Raw genomic sequence first — 18,811 nt, 5'->3', positions numbered from 1 at the left:
AGGAGGCAGTCGGTCACATGTGTAAACACGAGGGCAGAAGGCAGTCGGTCACCTGTGTAAACACGAGGGCAGTAGGCAGTCTGTCACCTGCATAGACATCAGGGCAGGAGGCAGTCGGTCACCTGCACAGATACCAGGGCTGGAGGCAGTCGATCACCTGCATAAACACGAGGGCAGGAGGCAGTCTGTCACCTGCATAGGCACAAGGGCATGAGGCAGTCGGTCACCTGCATAATCACAAGGGCAGGAGGCAGTCGGTCACCTGTGTGAATATGAGTGCAGGAGGCAGTGGGTCACCTGTGTAAATACGAGGGCAGGAGGCAGTCGGTCACCTGTGTAAATACAAGGGCAGGAGGCAGTCAGTCACTTGTGCAAACACGAGGGCAAGAGGCAGTCGGTCACCCGTGTAAACAGTCCCTGCGTAACTATGAGGACAGTGGGAAGTCAGTGTCATGCCCCTGCATAAACCTGGGGTAGAAGGGAGTCTGTTTCCTGCATAACCCGAGGACAGGGCGTGATAATTCTCCAGCCCCTGCATAACTATGATGGCTATTAGAACAGGGGATGGTAAGTCGCATACCCTGCATAAACACGAGGGCAGGGGGTGATGGGTCTCCTGCCCTTGCATAAACATGAGTACAGGGGGTCGTCATTCTCCAGCTCCTGCATGACACAAGAGTGAGGGCAGTCAGTCTTCTGTTTCTGCATAGATATGAGTCTCATGCCCCTGCATGAACAAGAGTGCAGGTGGTGGTCGGTCTTAAGCCCCTGCATAAATATGAGGGCAGGGGATAGTTGGTCTTCTGTCTCTGCATAAACATGAGGGTGTGCAGTAATGGGTCTCCAATCCTTCCATAAACACGATGGCAAGAGGTGGCTGGTCTTATGCCCCTGCATAAGTATTAGGACAGGGGGCGGTCAGTCTTCTGTACCTGTATAAACACGAGGGTGACCTGAGATGTGTCTCATTCCCTTGCATAGACATGAGGGCCGGGGTTGTCAGAGTCCTGTCAGTGCATAAACACGAGGGCAGGGGGTGATGGGTGTCCCGCCCTTGCATAAACATGGGAGCAGGGGGGGGGACGGTCTCCTGCATAAACATGAGGCAGGAGGAGGGAGCACTTATGCTCCAGACCTCAGTTTGCTCTCAGTAACCATCCTTCCATGGGGGTAAGAGCCCTAATATTGCCCAGGTAGCCTCCCTTTGACCCTTGCACTCCTTCCAAGGGCATGTCTTCAAGTGTCAGTGGGTACCACAGTGATGCTGAATCATGGGATAAACTAGGACATTTTGATGGTCAATCTCAGGTGTGGGGGGTCACACTAAAGCGCGGAGTGATACATATGAGTATGGGTGAGACGACTGTTCCCTGTGTAATCTCTACCCCCTTGACATCCTCTCCTTCTGCAGGTGAAGAACGGATTGGCAAGGACTCGCTCTACGAGCAGGAGGGCAAGGTGCAGTTTGTGATCGATGCAGTCTATGCCATGGCGCACGCCCTGCATAACATGCACAACGACCTGTGCCCTGGCTCCATGGGCGTCTGTGACCAGATGGACCCCATGAATGGTCGAAAGCTACTGCACTACATCCGGGGCGTCAACTTCAACGGTGAGTCACCCGCGAGCCATCCTTAGACGTCACTCCATGAGCGCGCGATGCATATGCTGACTCTATGCATTGTTGTACGTGCATCAGAATCCTCGCCGTGTACATCGTCCTGTGCCTGAATCTGTATTTGTCAGAGTCCTACAGGGTAGTCAGATGCACTCTGCCTTGGATAAGATTTCAGCACATAAGGAATAATGCATAAGACTTGTGTACACTGACACTCGAGAGCTGCCATACATAATTACTCTTGGGCAGATTTATGAGCCCCGTGCGCGACATTTGCGCTGCCGTTGCGTCACTTCTGTGGCGCAGCGGCGGCATAAACCATGCGTCACGTTGTGCCCTATTTACAACGCTACACATCTAGGGCAATGCGTCACTTTGTAAAGCCCTGCGCCACATGAAACCTGCGTCAGGTTTCATGTGGGCGTTCCGGCGCGGGGGTGGGGCGTTCCGGCGCAGGAACGCCTCGGAAAAGTGACTAAGTGAAATCTACAAGATTTCACTCAGTCACATTTCCGACGCCGCTGTGTCAAAACCTTGCGCCTGCTTGAAGCAGGCGTAAGGCGTGACGCACCATGTTGAGGATAGGCCAGGTTGGTACAGTGCTGGAGTTTCATCGCGCTCGCGACACACCTTCCGCACTGCGCCAAGCTTACGCCAGCAGATGCGACACGCATCTGTTTATCCTTTGCGCCATGATGCGCTGCATTGTAAATGCGGGGCATCTGTGGTGGCGCAAGGGTAAACTTGCGTCACGCATCTTTCCTTGCGCATCCCTGCTGATTTGCAGGGATGCGACAGGAAACTTAAATCTGCCCCTCTGTGTATTAGAATTGTAAAATGATCTCACTATGTGCAGGGTGCTTTGCATTGTTCCAGATGCATGGCAGCCCTCAGGCTCACACTGCTCCCGGCACACCTACGTGTCAAAGCATTTGAAGGAACCGCCTCAATTTGTGCATAGGTCTATGCATTATTATGCGGTAGGGTGTACAGAAGCATTACTGTGTAAACAGTCAATTGCACTATTCTATGTGTAGCATGGGGTCCGGAGTATCAAGATAAGCAGGTCGATCTTTTTTGTCTTACGACTGATGCGCTGATCCGTCGCAGCACTAGACGGTGATTCACAAGGATTCGCAGAAGTCATGGCTCATGCACGTAGATTAGTGAGCCCAGATTCCATATGTGAATCTATATCAATGGATGGGAATGCAGACATGGAGGCCTGTGAGGAAGAGCAGATCTTCATCCTTATAATTACAGTCGCAAAATGCCTTCATGGCAGCGCTTGCCCTAGAAACAAAGGGCCTCATTTACTATATTTTGACGCACGGCAGCACAGCAAGCCTGCCTTGCTGCGCTGCCGTGCGTCCAAGTAAAAGAGCAGGAATGTGGCGTATATCCAGGATACCAGCGACAACTGCTGACAGTCCAAAGTTGGGAGTTTGGGGGGGAGTCGGGAAAAAATAAAACATAAATATAAACGTACCTTTCCTGCCAACCGCAATGATCTTCTGCCCCCGCGCCGTGCCTTGCTGCTCCTTTGCACCCGTCCCGGCACTACAATCCCCAGGAGACCAGGCTCCCAGACCCCAGGAATCCCAGCGCTTCTCTCATGCTATTACTCCCAGCATGAGAGAAGCGCTGGGATTGGGCCGAGCGGGCTGGCTTTGCGCTCCAGCAGGGTCTGGGAGCCTGTGCCCCCGAGCACTAGGACATCTCCAAGGAAGAGCCTGGAGGTGTCCAAGTGCGCCAAACCAACATGCGCACTTTCAGTGCCTATCACTCCTCCTCCTGTGTGATGCTGCAGCATGGCCACACCCCGCCCCAGGCTCGGCAGACCAGAAGTAAAAATGACAATAAAGGAGTTTTATTGTCATTTTATATTTCTTCTGACTGCTGCATTTCAGCAGTGGGGCGACGCTCCTCCACCATATCGGAGGAGCCATCCCTGCAAGATACAGCGCATTCTTGTCCTTCTCCCTTGAGCCAGTGCACAAACCCACAGCTGTGCGTCTGCGCAGACACCCATGCGTCATGTTCCAAGGGTGCCTGCGTTGCGGGGATGATTGTTTTTGTGCAGGAAGGTACACCTGCAGAATGCAGCACACAGAGAATAAAACGAGGAGAAACAACAGTATTTCTCCTCATTGCGCCACTACTACGACTCCCCTGGGAGGCGTAGGATTCTGACGCATTCCCAGCTTTACAAAATGTTGTAAATCTGGGAATGTGTCAGATTCCATGGATGATGCATGGGAACACCCACAGCAACACCCATGGAGCGCTCCTTTCATGCAGAGTGACACGTGACAGGGTTCAATGTTTACAAGGCCATCAAATGTCACACTGGGTGACGTTACGTGGTCTCGTAAGTATGGCATGCCCATTGCGCTGCTGGTACGTCAGAAACAGTGATGCACCAGCGGTGGGATGGGTTTGCAAATGAGGCCCAGGGGAGCATGCTATGTCTCCTGAACCCCTATCTCCTCCAACCAATGCCTGTCCATTCACAGGGTAGAGGCTGTCCCAGCCAGAAAGCTGCCCTTTGGAATGGATACCACCCCCTTGCAGGTATAGGCACGGCGTTGTGACCCCCCAGAGAAGGGTGGGTTACCCAAAGCAGGGTGGATATAAGAATATCATGATGGAGCCGTGGGGGGAGGCAACAAATTAAAGAAAGGAGCATGAATTGAAAGAAGGACTGTTGATGGGGAGAGCGATGAAGAGATGGATGGATTGATGGATGGATGGATGGATGGAGGAAAGAATGATGGATGACAAAAGGAGGGAGCAGAGGAAGGATGAATGATGGAGAGAAAATTGGATTGGTGTAGGGACAGATGGATGGATGACCAAATTCATTGAGAGTTGAGGTGTTAACCCGTTTACCGTGACGGTAATTCTGCCGCAGTGCAGGGCGTTCCATTGAGTGGGTGGGGCCGCGTCAGCCAACAGACGTGCGCAGCACTACTGAGGTAGTGTTCGCGACGGCCGTTGGCCAACGGGCTCAACGAACGGGTTAAAGGAAGAATTCAGCCACATTGTTTTCAGACCTGCCTCGGGCAAGCAAGTGCATACGTCCCAGGCTTGCGCGCCTCTCTCAGTCACTCCAGGCCATTCAGGATATTGTTCAACTGGGGTTTTTTCTGTTTTTCTAACTACTCCCTGGGATGTTGATATCCCATGATTGGTTTGCAGCCAGGGAACAGACGCATGCTGCCACCTTTCCCCGGATGTCACTTGTAGCATAACAATGTTGTTATTATTTCAGCTGGACCGGACTACAGGGCCTGCATCGAGGCATTTTGTGATGATGGTCTGGGCCGTATTAAAGATGGCGTCCTCGTGATGTTTGTACGTGCTGTTTGCACCCGCAGGGCACTTTGGTATTACAAAAGGGGCCTGCAGACACTTGTGCTGTCCCTTCTGTAATATAGATTGCGCCGCTGATAAAAACGCGCCAGTAGGATTTTAAAGGGGCACTCCCTGACTTGCATGCAAATGAGGGAATCCTTTGCCTTTGTGTCCGGGCCATATTACAGCTAGAGGTGCTGAGGTCATCAGGAAATGCAAGGGCTCTGCCACATGAAAGTGGCTTATAGTTAGTGCCTCCGCCACCCGAAGGTGTCCCTTGAAATGGAGGAAAGGGGTCTCAGGAATTCCCCTGCATGTGGGTGCAGTCATTCTCGGCTCCCCTGTGAAATGCCGGCTGTGCCGGTTCGCACCGGCTCTGGAAACGCCACATTTGTTGTGATGAGGCACACTTTCCGGTCCGTGGCTGGCACACACACTCAAGTGTGCACTGTGCACAGAGGAGGACTGGCACTAGATCTGTGATGCAGCCCCTCTTTGCATCTACAAGCGCACAGTACAGCCTGCAGGGGGAGTGCGGCCCCATTAATAAGCATCATGGCGGAGTCCTGTAGATCCCATCGAGCGGGGCTTTTGTGATGTGCAGATCACACACGGCGCTTAGCAGTCAGTTCAAAACCCGCGTGAGATGTGTTAAAAGGGCCTCGCAGGGATATATGGTCAAATGTACCAAATAAAAGACGGAAAGGAAAACGAAATGCCGCAACGTCATTCAAGTACCATGACGCTTGCCTGTGACCGCGAGAGTATTTAAAAGGTCACGCGCCCTCCATTCTTCGAGAGTGACGGATAAACTGAGCGTCATTCATTGGTACCAGCATCGACAGTTACTCACAGTGCTTAGAAACGCACTGGGTGCTTTATGGAGGCACGTTAATATTAAGGTTGTATAAATAGATTCCTGTATGTGTAACTGGCCTAAATGCTTCCAAGAGTATAAAAGAATATTAGATTGTCATAAACATAGACCCAGTTCTAATAATGTCGGGTTGATGATGGCGCTTCCTATGACGTCACCTCCTGGCACTAGGATTATCATTCCCCACATATTGTTAATCGAACTTTAGCCTCTAATTCGAGTTTAGGCAGAGGGAGGGCAGCTCTGCCTTTTGTGCTGCGCTCAGCGCAGTTTCTTTAATCTGCCATGCAATGCACAAAGTCGGTTTGCTGGCCTAGTGCGATCTCGCCAGCCTCTGGTAAAAAAATTATATTTCTATAATAATAATAGTAATATATACATATATACATACATATATAGAGAGAGACAGAGAGAGAGAAAGGGGGTGAGAGAACGAGAGAGAGAGAGAGAAAGTGAGAGAGAATGAGAGAGAGAGACAGAGAAACACACAGAGAGCGAGCGAGAAGGAGAGTGAAAGGGAGAGAGAATGAGAGAGAGAGAGAGAGACAGAGAAACACACAGAGAGCGAGCGAGAGGGAGAGAGAAAGGGAGAGAGAATGAGAGAGAGAGAGAGAGAGAGAAACACACAGAGAGCGAGAGAGAGGGACAGAGAAAGAGAGAGAATGCCGCTGCCCGCGTCCCACGCAGGGGGACATCAGCAGGGCAGCCTTCTAGTGGCCGCCCGTCGGAGCCTCCCCCCCCCCCTGCTCCGCCTCTCTAGTGAGGCCGCGCCTCGGGGAGGGGAGGCCCCCAATGGGTTTGTCTTGGGGAGGCGTGCCACTAGGGTGGGCGAGGCTAGACCCCCCTTTTTAGGCGCCTCACCCCCTCAGATCTTCCTCTGCTTCCTGCGCCGCTCCTCCTGGCCACGCGTATTTTTTGCCCACTCTTGCCCCCCGGATCATGGGCAAATCGATCTCTCTGTCGACCTTTGAATCGCGGTCGGCGGCGGTGTCTTGCGGTTTCTGGGGCTAATCGATCTTCGTCGGAACACTGAATTGCGGTCGGCAGAGGAGTCTTGCGAAGTAGTGGCGGTGTGGTAGCGGGCTATAGTAGAAGCGTCTTGGGCATCGCGGATCCAGAGGTGAGGTGTCGGGGGCTGAGGGGAGCGCTGGGCGGCCTTTGGGGCACTGTAAGTGAGTGGACTAAGGACCTTTGGCCCCGCCGGGCTCCGGTGGCTGCACGGTGTCTCCTCTGTGTTAGCGTGTTTGTTCCGGGTAATCGTTGTCGATTCGACGCCCCCTCTAGGATGTGGGGCTCGTAGGCGGTGTGCGGTTTAGGGCACGATAAGCGCGGGACGCGAGTAGTTGTTAGCGGTAGCACGGTGCTATCTTTCGCGCAATGTTAATCCCAGGGAACTGCGTGGGCCGGCACAGTAAGGGTGCCCGAGCCAAGGTCCGGGAGCCGAAGGAGGTTCTGGGAAGACCGCGACGGCGCCCTGTTAGTCCTTCGGGCGGTTGGGGGGCCTGACCAACTGGGGGTGTGCCACAACACGCTCCGCCCCCGTCAAAAGGGGCGGGAGTATTAGACAGATCACGTGATCCAAAGGATGATCTGAAAATATGTGCCGCACTGCCGGGCATCGACCCACCGTGCGTGCTGGCTCGCCAGGCGGGCGGAGCAGCGAGGGGCTGCTTGCCCTGGATCGCCCGTAAGATAACCCACTTATCGTCATACTTATGTTGTATGAAATAAACCTGCAGCAGTTCTTCACCCACAATGAAACTGTCAGTGTAATCTTTGGGTGACGTCTGTGCATGCGTGTTGAGTGGAGCGGATGACGGTGTGGTCACTAAGGGAGAGAGCGCTGGTGGGGGAGGGAGAGTGGGGCTGCCGTGGGACGATCCACTGTCTGTTTTTCACTCTTTGCTTCCACCCTTCAGTGCATACCCTCTGGGAGAATGGGTTGGCCCTCCTCAGCCATTGGCCCTTGTGCGCTGTCAGTGAAGGCATTTCGACTGATTCCAGGTGCTCAGCCACCTACAAAGAAGTCCACGTCCATGCTTGTTAGTAGTTTGTTGCTCTTTATAAACATGCCGTGCAGAATTACATAAGCCGCCCTGGTAGAGCTGTGCGCTCAGCTGCTGCTTAGCAGGAGGCTCGGTCTGCCGTTTTGGTTCTGTTCTTTTTGTGCTGCTTTGCTTAGATGTGCTCAGTTCAGCAATTCCTTCGTTGTACAGTTTAAGTCGAGGGGTAGTCCAGCCCAGTTTTTCTTTACATTATGATGCTTCCAGCTTTGGTTTTCCTATTGTAGATGGAGGTACTACGAGTCCCAAAATGCAACGAAAAAAACAGAACTGAAAGAACCCTTCAGAGTAGCGGGGGATGAGTTAAGATCTCAAGTGATGTATATTCCTGGTGATATAAACCAAACAAGTTCATGAAGAAAATTTGAGACATGCAATAAACTGGAGAGAGTTGAACAAGTGGGATGTTTACCGTCACTTCAAGAAGTGCATCTGTGAAGGTACTTTGCGGGATCTCACAGATGAATGGAGTAGATTTGGATGACAGGTTTAACAAGCTCTGTTCATGGGGCTCAGTGGAAGGTGTGCAGCTTCTGTGGTAAAACCGATGGTGGTTGTAGTTTTCTGGTCTTCCTTTTGAGTTGTCTTCTGCTCTTTGCTGCTTCACCAACCTTTACCAAGCTCAGGGCCACTGGTAGTTTTTCTGTGAGGGATGGGTGTGTCTTGGATCCCAGAGCATTTTTAGGTCTCGCCTGACCCAGCGCATGCGCTGGCCTCGCAAGACATTTTGTGAGGGCTCCAAAAAGTGCTACCAGGCCAGCCTAGAGCCACAGTGCATGTGCACGGGCACGCACGCCGCCCATGACCAAACTTACTTTCACTTTCGCTTTGATGTTTGATCGCGATCACTTTCGCGGCTGCACGGCCGCTTGGCATAGCTAATAGGTCTCGCTTTTGAGACCTTATAAGTATTTAGTTATGCAACTGTTGCGTGGCTAAACACTTATAAGGTCCCAAAGGCGAGACCTATTGGCTATGCCAATGCTTGTTTGTTGGGTGACTCTAGGTTGGGTTTTGTATTGTTGAATGTCCCAGTGCTTGATGACATCTGCTTAGGATTTGGGTTGCAGAATTTGACTTTGTTTGGTGGTCCTGATGTTTTTTTTTCTGGAATGTCCATTTTGTGGGTTATGTCAGGTTGGATTGGGATTCTAGAATGCTCTTCGTTTGGTGATGTGTGGATTGGTTTTGGATTTCAGAATACCTCTTTACTAAAGGATGCCTGGCTGGGTTATTGGATTCCTGCATCTCTCTTTGCTGTAATTGCATTTTTGGTTTGATGTGAAATCAATAATATTTGGGTGGGTAGTAACTGAATTTCACTTTGTTTGACGATGTCTGGTTCAGTTTTGGATGTCAGACGACACCTTTGTATGATAACGTCATGGGGTGATTTGCATCTTAAGATGCCTCCTTGTTGTATGACACATGCACCAGGGTTCTGGACTGCAGAATGGCCTTTTATTTGATGGTAACTGGCTCAGTTTCAGAATACAGACTATCTGTTTGTTTAATGAAAGCTTTTTGGGTGTTGGGTCCATAACGTTGTTTGAAGATGTTTCGTGGAGTTTTGAATTCTGGGATGTTTGGTTAAGGTTTATTTTCCAGAATGTAGAAAGTGTTCTGGTTGGAGTTTGTGTTCTGCAATGTCCATGTGGTTCATGATGTCTGTTTGAGGGTTTGGATTTCAGAATATGTTCATATTTGCTTATGATCTGTTTTGAGTTCGGACTCACAAATGTCCCTTAAATGGACGATAATGGGTTGGATTTGAGGCTTCCTGTGACACCACTCACTGGTTGGCCCTTTAAATAAAGGGCTCCAGGTCCAATCTTGCTAACATTTACAGAGGTGTTGTTTCATATGTGATCGATGCTGTATGTCTATTTGGGCGTTGGGACAATGCGATAGAAGACCCCACCATACAATAATTACAGAATGTGTGACAGAGTGCTAGATGGATGCCCACATTCTACACATTAAGGTCTTGATGCCTAAACTGTATGTTCCTGTTGGTAAGACAACTCTGCTGAGATAGTGGCATTCTATTGCTGCTATGCGAAGGTGGGGGAGGGGTATGCGATGATGGGGGAGGGGCGTTTGTCTGTCTAGGTACCACTTCTTGGTTGACCTTCACTTGTCTCTCCATCCCCTTTTCTCCTTCTGCCTCCTACCATGTTTAGGCAGTGCCGGAACACCCGTGATGTTCAACGAGAACGGAGATGCCCCTGGACGGTATGACATCTTCCAGTACCAGATGACCAACTCCTCGGCCCCTGGATACAAGGTGATCGGGCAGTGGACAGAATACCTCCGCCTTAACGTGAGTATCTCTGCAGCAATACGTCAGGGGTGCACACTGGCTGCCACTGTAGGCAGCATACCGATCTCTCAGACAAAGGTGCTCTGACCATCTCCAGGCAACAACAACCGAGCTCTGCTTGAGGTTCACAGATCTCTCTGGCTTGGTCTTTGCACAGCAGAGTTATCTTCCAGATTGCACAGCTCTGATTGTCTCAGGCCTCAGACAACAGAACTATTCCATATTTTAAGCAGATCTTAGTCTTGGGCCTCAGACAGCTGAGCTATCCTTCAGGTTACACAGATCTTGCAGGATCAGTGGTCAGATTACTCAACTCCCTCTCAGTTTATACAGGTTTTACCAGATGAAGCTTTTGGACAGCAGAACCACGCCTCAGTTTACATGCATTTGACAAGTGTGAGCCTCGGATACAAGAAGCCCTTGGATTATATAGATCTCACAGGTTCACTGTACACATAGTTAACATTTTGAAGGATGCATGGTTCACACAAGCTCAGTTTTCAAGCATCTGAGCTGTCCCTCAGATTATGTAGATCATACATGCTCAGTAGGTAGACCTGACATTCCATGTTTGGGTCAGGAGCCTATCCAATTAGCCATCCCGACTGCCCTTGCGGACTCATGCACAAAGACAAAAAATTGAAAAGACAGAAGCCGTACAAACGGAAGGAGAACCCCATGAGTTCATTCTATACTAAAGGGAAACTAGTGGTCAAGAATCAAAAGAAATGTATCTGAAGATCCCCCAAAACAGACATGTGGTGGTCTGTGGCTTCTTTTACAAATGGTTGACTGCTCCAACACATCCCACTCAAGAAATACCAACTTCAGGGGTAGATCCAGCAACATGTGCCAGTGAGAGTCCACACGGAGGGGTTCTAGGGCGCTTTAGAAAAATCTGAGCTCTTAGAGGACAACATGTCAACATTACAACATCCAGGGAGGCAACAAGTCTGGAGGAAGGAATGTTGGGTAAAGCCAGGTGGCTGAGAGCAGATCTTTCAAGGGACACTGGGGGAGGACCCCACACGGCGATAAAATAACCACACCTCAAAGATGAAGGGAAAGGAGCTGGTGCCGTGACACCCCACTGGTGACACGTAATGCCCAGGACCACCTATACAAGGGATGGTGCGAACAACAGCAAAAGGATCCCCCACTCTGGAAATGATACCGTGGTTTGGAAACTCACTCTAATAAGGAGTGGCCAAATTGTAATTTTGTCTACAAAAGTATCTCAAAGTTGACAATCTTCGCAGAATGGGCAGATTGCAAATGTTGTCAACTTTGTCTGCAAGTGTAAATTACACCCCCCCCCCCCCTCCCCCCCAAAAAAATATTTTCCGGAAGAATGTTTCAACTAAATCATTTCTACATGAGAATTCCCCCATTTTTATTCAGGGTTTTTCCGGCAAATAAAAGCTTGTAAACACTGCCAAAACTTCACCAAGTTGGAAACTTAAAAAAAAGTTAAAAGAGTGTGCATGGTGCCTGTAAGTGCCTGCTGGAGTTAGGTAGGGCCTACAGGAACCTGAAGTGTCTGTACATGGTTAATGGAGTCAGGCAGGGCCTACAGGAACCTGAAGTGTCTGTACATGGTTAATGGAGTCAGGCAGGGCCTACAGGAACCTGAAGTGTCTGTACATGGTTAATGGTGTCAGGCATGGCCTACAGGAACCTGAAGTGTCTGTACATGGTCAATGGAGTCAGGCAGGGCCTACAGGAACCTGAAGTGTCTGTACATGGTTCATGGAGTCAGGCAGGGCCTACAGGAACCTGAAGTGTCTGTACATGGCTTCTGGGGTTACAGGGACCTGTAGTGTTGTATACATTGCTACTAGAGTTAGGCAGGACCTACTTAGAGTATGTAGTGTCTGTACTTGGCACATGGAGTTAGGCAGGGCCTACAGGGAGCTTGTAGTGTCTTACTTGGCTGATTTCATTTCTCTGGACATAAAAGGAACATCTAGTGCCTCTAATGGTCTGCTGGAGTTGGGCAGGGTCTACCCAAGAGGGGGTGGATAGGGCCCAGCAGGGGCCCAGCACATAGCTCCTGCAGGCAGGTAGGACGAGCCACATGAAAATGGTTGTTTGCTTTGAAGAAAGATACGGGAACTGTTGGGGCATTACATGTGTTTGTTTTTAGACCTTTAAGGAGTAAATTGTGTTGCTCATCATTTGCCTTCTCTCTTACTGTTCCTTTTTCAATTCTCCCCAACATTTCACTCCTTCTGGTCACCTGCTCTTGCCCTCTCTTCTCTGTGCCCTTCATTTCTTGCAATCTCTCCCACTTTTCTGTGTTTTCACTCTCTTCTCCATCCTCTTTCACCATCTCCCCCACTCTCATGTCCTATCGCTGTCTTCCTCCGTGTCTCATTCACCCACCCCCCTGATACTTCATTCTGTTCCTTGGCACCTCCCCTTGGCCCCTTGGCCCCTTGTCCTTTTCCCCTATCCTCTTTGCCCCAACAGATCGAGGAGATGCAATGGGCTGGTGGCGAGCGCGAGATCCCGTCCTCCGTCTGCAGTCTGCCCTGCGAGGCCGGCCAGCGCAAGAAGATGGTGAAAGGAGTGCCCTGCTGCTGGCACTGTGAGCTGTGCGACGGCTACCAGTACCAAATGGACGAGTTCAACTGTGAGCTGTGCCCCTTTGACATGCGGCCTAGTCTCAACCGCACCGCCTGTCGCCCCATCCCCATTGTCAAACTGGAGTGGCACTCGCCTTGGGCCGTGCTGCCCATCTTCCTAGCCATCCTGGGCATCCTGGCCACGAGCTTCATCATCGTCACGTTCATACGCTTCAACGACACGCCAATGGTGCGCGCGTCAGGGCGCGAGCTCAGCTACGTGCTGCTCACCGGCCTCTTCCTGATCTACTCCATCACCTTCTTGATGATTGCAGAGCCTGGGGTGGTCGTGTGCGCTTTCCGCCGCCTCTTCCTGGGCCTGGGCATGTGCATCAGCTATGCAGCCCTGCTGACCAAGACCAACCGCATCTACAGGATCTTCGAGCAGGGCAAGAAGTCGGTGACACCTCCTCGCTTCATCAGCCCTGGCTCCCAGGTGGCCATCACCTTCAGCCTCATCTCGGTGCAGGTGGTGGCTGTGGTGGTGTGGCTGGGTGTGCGCCCCCCGCACAGTGTCATCGACTACGAGGAGCAGCGCACGCCCAACCCCGAGTTCGCCCAGGGAGTCCTGAAGTGCGACATGTCCGACCTGTCACTCATCTGCTGCCTGAGCTACAGTATCGTGCTCATGGTCACGTGCACGGTCTATGCCATCAAGGCGCGTGGCGTGCCCGAGAACTTCAACGAGGCCAAGCCCATCGGCTTCACCATGTACACCACCTGCATCATCTGGCTGGCCTTCGTGCCCATCTTCTTCGGCACTGCACAGTCGGCCGACAAGGTAGGCCTGAACTGCCCCTCTGCTACTGTGTTTGATTTCTGGTTGATTGGCAGGGTCACTGGAATTATGCAACAGGGGAGGACTAAATTATGTGCCGGGTTGACTAAATTATGCTCTACGTTGACTAAATGATGCGTCAAGAAAAGACAAATGTATGAGCTACAATGCAGCAGATTTTCTCAACTAGTAGCTCAATATTCTGCGATTTTTCACAGATTAACACTGTCTGGGCAAATATTACACCTAGTTAATGCCAATTTAACACCCAAATACAGCAATATGGTGCCATGAAACCGTGGCATAAATGTGCATGATAAGTAATAAATACAGATACAATAAGCAACTAATACGTGATCAGTAAATCTTTGCGAAGGGCTTTGCATGGCAACATGTTTTGCCATTTTTTGCAACTTTTGATTGAGTTAAGGTAGAAATAATTTTTTGTTAAAATATGCAAATTATGCAGCAGGTGATAGATTATATGGCAAATCCATAGACAAGTGGAAAATGCCACAGCCACAGAATTGCATAAATCCAGTGCCCCTAGACATGGGTTACCCTCATGTGAGGCTGCCAGTGGACAAATGGTCTAGTGGGAAACTGGAAGGTTGCACAACTGACTTGTGCCTTGTAACTTACACCTGACCAGGGTAGCACATGTCAAGCTTTGGGAATCCATAGTAGAAGTATATCGAGAGAGCATATGTCAGTGGTGGCTGGCACGGATCGGGGTGGTGGAGTGGGGAGGCGGGAGATTTGGGGGTAAATACAAAATCAAATTAAACTTAATTCCTCGCATTGTCCTCCTCGTCGCATCTCTCCACTTCTCCTTCTCGCTGGGACAGGAAGCATCCAGGCTCCCCTGAGCCAATCACAATGCTGCAATGCAGCGTTGTGATTGGTCTGACCGCTGTGGTTCGGCGTTCAGACGGGGAATGGGGGTCTTTGCATTGTTCTCCACCCAGGCTGTAATTGCACCCTAGGTGGAGAACATGCTAAGTGGTCATGAATGCGTGGCTGGCTCGAGACGGCCGGCCAAACATTCATGCGCACTTAGGGAGTGAAAACCACTCCTCCCCAGTCAGCAGTGCAGCCACACCCCCCCAAAACTGCAGCGTGTGCAACAAGAAAAAATAAAATGATAATAACATTGAGTAATTATAATTTTATTGTTACTTTGCACTGCCTAAAAGCAGTGGGGCAACGCTCCTCCGCCTTAGCGGAGGAGCCACCACTGGCATATATATAGTAAAGCATGAGTAGTTACACTGTGGAGTAAGGACAGTGCACTCAGGTACAGGGAAGAAGGAGTGAGGAACTTGCAGATTCTATAATTCAAGGCTGGAGTAAGGACAAGCTGTTGGTAGAGCACACGTACAACAAAGACATGCACTCGAGGGATCCCAGGCCCCAGGGGTTGGAGTATGAACTTGTGCATCCAGAGAGCGCAGTCCAGCAAAGAGAGTAAACAAGTCTGGCCCAGGAGAGCATGTTTTGGAGTAACTTAATAGTATCAAGGTAATCATTTGTGCATCACTTTTCAGTATGGTGAGTTTATCAGAGAGAGAATATAAGGGCAGTTAAGCAATAGTATAAAATGCATAGGTCTTAAACCTTATAGTACAGTATAGACAGTGTATCCATAGGAGACATGCATAGCAAAGGTAAATATATTCAGGGGAAAGATGATAAGCCCAGGGCTAGAGTATGGACAGCATATCTATAGGGCAAATGGGCAGTATGGAGTTTATAGATTGAGGAAAGTGGTGCAATGGAAATTAGAGGTGATAAAAACCGTATGGACGGCATATCCAGAGAACACAGATGTATAGACAGACAGGGCAGGCGTCATGGAAGATATAGCTAGAATGTGTACTCTGTATGTAGAGAGCTTATGTAGTAATGCAATAGCATGGGACTCCTAAAGCCCATAGAGTGGGGCAGTATACGCAGTGATGATTTGTAGAGCAGTCACAGTATAGCGCTCAGAGTAGACAGTGCACCCAGATAGGGCATGTACATTAAAGTCGTACCATAGAATTAGAGATTGTACAACCTAAGACTGTAGTATTTACAGTAACCCAAGAGAACATACAGTGCACATAGAAATGTGCAGAAATCATGCTTTGCAGACAGTAGGCCACTGATGTATTGTGAACATCGCCAAAAGTCAGTCGAATCTTCTTCGATTTTGGAGACAGCGGTAATCTTGGCTTTCTCTTTCGTCGTAACCCTATACGTCCTCTGGTTAGTTTGTCTTAGGTTTCTTAGCGCCAAGACGCTCCTGGTATTCGCGCACTTTAGATTTTTGTTTTATCAAATCAAACATAGCGTACATTTATAGCGCACGGCTGAGATATGTCTTGGGCTGTTGGGCGCATTAGGGATCCACCCACAGGTATGTATGTACGCACACTATATTAGGTAACCCACCCTACTATTGGTCCCACATTTGCAATGATGGATCAGCACTTCTAGTACCATCCTGACCCCACAACTGGACACGTGCCCGCATCTTAATAGCCTGTATATAATCAATCCTATTATTGGTTTTATCAATGGGTGAGTGTAGCCACAATAACGTGCCCGCGTCTAAAAAGCCAATATACCAACTTTGCTGATTGCTTTAAATTATTTATGCGCTCATTATTTTCTACACGCGACATCTGTTTTATTTACCACATCATGATGTACATAAACAGTCTGTCTCGTGCTCTACTTGACATTCCAGTAGGATGTCTAGTCTTTCTTTCCTTTTTTCACCCCCTTTCCCTCACTTCCGGGTCACGCCGGGTGTAAACTAAGCGCATTTCACACTCGGATCCTCGCTTATTGACCATTTTGCAGGTCTAACAACAGGGCCAATTTTTCGAATAATTTTCCGAATATTTTTATCCTCTTAGGCACAATTCTCCCGTAAAATACGATCGCATTTTTGATTTCTGCTTCCGGTTGACCATAGGCAGAGTCAGCACAACCCTCCTACCCATGCGGCCACAAACAGGTGCTGCCACAAGCGTTTCACGCTACCGTAATTGAGGCCGAAACTTCAATTAACTATCGTATTTAATCCCCGCCCTGAGTACGACTCAGTTATCCAGCGGAGCCGTCGGGGAGGTCGCACGAGGCAGGGCATTTTCCCAGGAGTCGTAAGTACGACATAGCCGGTAGGAACTTTGTTTTAGCTAGGATATCGCCTTGGACTACTGGATATTCCTCTCTGGTAAAAAAAGAACAATTTTCTCTCCTAGATAGCCTATCAGGCACTCCCTCCACCCGTTCAAGGCTCATTGTGCATAATCCTTACAATTCTCAAGTAGTTTGTTTTCCGTTGCCTTGACACCAATATAGCACTACAACACAGGCTATACCCTTTCATGAATTCTATGGGCTCATCAACAATAGTCCTTTGTAACTAGAGTGTGTGCTTTATGTTCTGTGTGTGTTTGTCTCTTTTCATCGTCCTTTATTTATTTTAACGCCAGGACACATTTGTCTCACTAAAACTAATTTTATGGAACCTTATGTCACAGATTGTGTACAGGTCACCAATGCTCACAGTGGACTAAGTATTTGGCTTGTAAAGTACGTCCTCTTTCCCCTCCCTTTTTTTGCAGGTTAACGACTACAAAGACCCATTGAGGCTTCATGACTACATGCAGTAATTTCTCCTGCAGTATTTTCCTTACACCTTACATTTATCACTATTATGATGAATAGATAACACATCACTACTGTATACTGTGAGTATAGGAAGGGATCCTTATGGTCCTGAAGAAGAAGCTTGGAGAGCTTCGAATCATGTCGGCAGATATAGGAGGCATAGTTCATTGAGGCATATACACCTCCTCCCCACACTTTAATGATTCCAGCTCTAAGGTATATTAAAGGTTTTTTGACCAACGAGCCAGGTATTTTTTAATTTACTTTCCCATCCACTCCTCACCCTTCCTCTCACATCCCTACACAACACATAGTTGTCTCACAACAACAGTGCTCCCGCGTATACGCAGGTCGCAGCATGCCCCGTCCCCTAGAGGGGTGGGAAGACCCCTATGATGAAGCATGACACCAAGGGCCCTTTTGGTGTGTGAGGGATATTTAAACAACTTGTGTGTATTTTCCACCACTGTGGGGATGCATACTCAATCTGGGAGGATTTGACGTACATACATACCTGTGGGTGGATCCCTATGTTTATAAATGTAAGTTCGGGAGGATGTATTCACCTCCACTACTCACGTTGAGTGGTACCTCTCTACTCCCCATTTGGTTCCTTTTTGAATATTGGGAGCATTACGCAGTTACAGTACACTCTTAGGGGCTTATTTACAAGCCCCTTGCGCCACTTTTGCGTTACCATTCTCATGTTAAAAATGACGCAAAAGTGGCGCAAGGAACTTGTAAATAAGCCCCTTAGTACATGGCTCGGTTATATCGTGCGTATAGTGAGCAAAGACACTATAGGCTGTAGCCCACAGCTCAGACACGTCAGCCCATACAGTGCGCGTGGAGTGTGCGTAGCTAGTCTCGCCAGTGCATGCAGCGAGGACACACACAGTACAACTATTCTTCAAAATATTTAATCCTGTGCCCCCTCCCCCCCTTTACCTTGTGTTAAAAAACTAATGATTGGGCCCGCAATAATAGCAAACATATTTGATCACAATTATTATATAAAATTGGCAGCTCTGAGCATATTTAGGAATTCAGACATTTCAGTTCTATTTCGTTATCCCTTTTAAAAATGCAAACAAGCTAGGGCAGCCTGGACTCCCAAAAAGTGTGAACTTAGCCACCGCGTGATCCTTTATCAGAAATGGAAGGAGGGAATTTGAGGGTTATTTGAAACCCTTTGTATTTCCCCTCCCCCACCACCACTTTGACACCCACTCCCAGACATGACATGAGTGTAGGAAGACACTAGTGACAGCCAATCACAGGGCTGCTCATAGTCACTCTGTTTTGTTTCACCAAAACACAGCCCTGTTGTACGCGTGTCGTTTATCTCTGTTCCCTCGGGGCAGAATACATACTCCTTTTATCCAGGACCTGGCAGTCTCCTCCCCCTTAAGACCAATTCAACCCCCCCCCCCCCACCACAGGAGAGCTCTGGGCCAAGAGATAGCACAAGAGTACTTACCTCGGGGATGCCAGGGTATATG

The 18,811-nt window shown here is 49.3% G+C and overlaps 1 protein-coding gene across 2 annotated transcripts in view; it reads left to right on the top strand.

Annotated features, from left to right (window-relative positions):
- The window catches only part of LOC146797023 (metabotropic glutamate receptor 6-like), a 367,831-nt gene that overhangs the window by 241,139 nt on the left and 107,881 nt on the right, over positions 1-18,811 (top strand). For both annotated transcript variants that reach the window (XM_085629614.1, XM_085629615.1), the window contains exons 7-9: positions 1,412-1,612; positions 10,099-10,238; positions 12,711-13,646. In XM_085629614.1, coding sequence (XP_085485740.1) covers positions 1,412-1,612; positions 10,099-10,238; positions 12,711-13,646 — 1,277 coding nt within the window. The remainder of the gene's footprint in view (positions 1-1,411; positions 1,613-10,098; positions 10,239-12,710; positions 13,647-18,811) is intronic.

Source organism: Triturus cristatus, chromosome 10 (genome assembly GCF_964204655.1).
Source record: "Triturus cristatus chromosome 10, aTriCri1.1, whole genome shotgun sequence".
NCBI classification, from domain to species: Eukaryota; Metazoa; Chordata; class Amphibia; order Caudata; family Salamandridae; genus Triturus; species Triturus cristatus.
The sequence above is the reverse complement of the archived record's forward strand: the minus strand, read 5'-3'. Positions and strand labels throughout refer to the sequence as shown.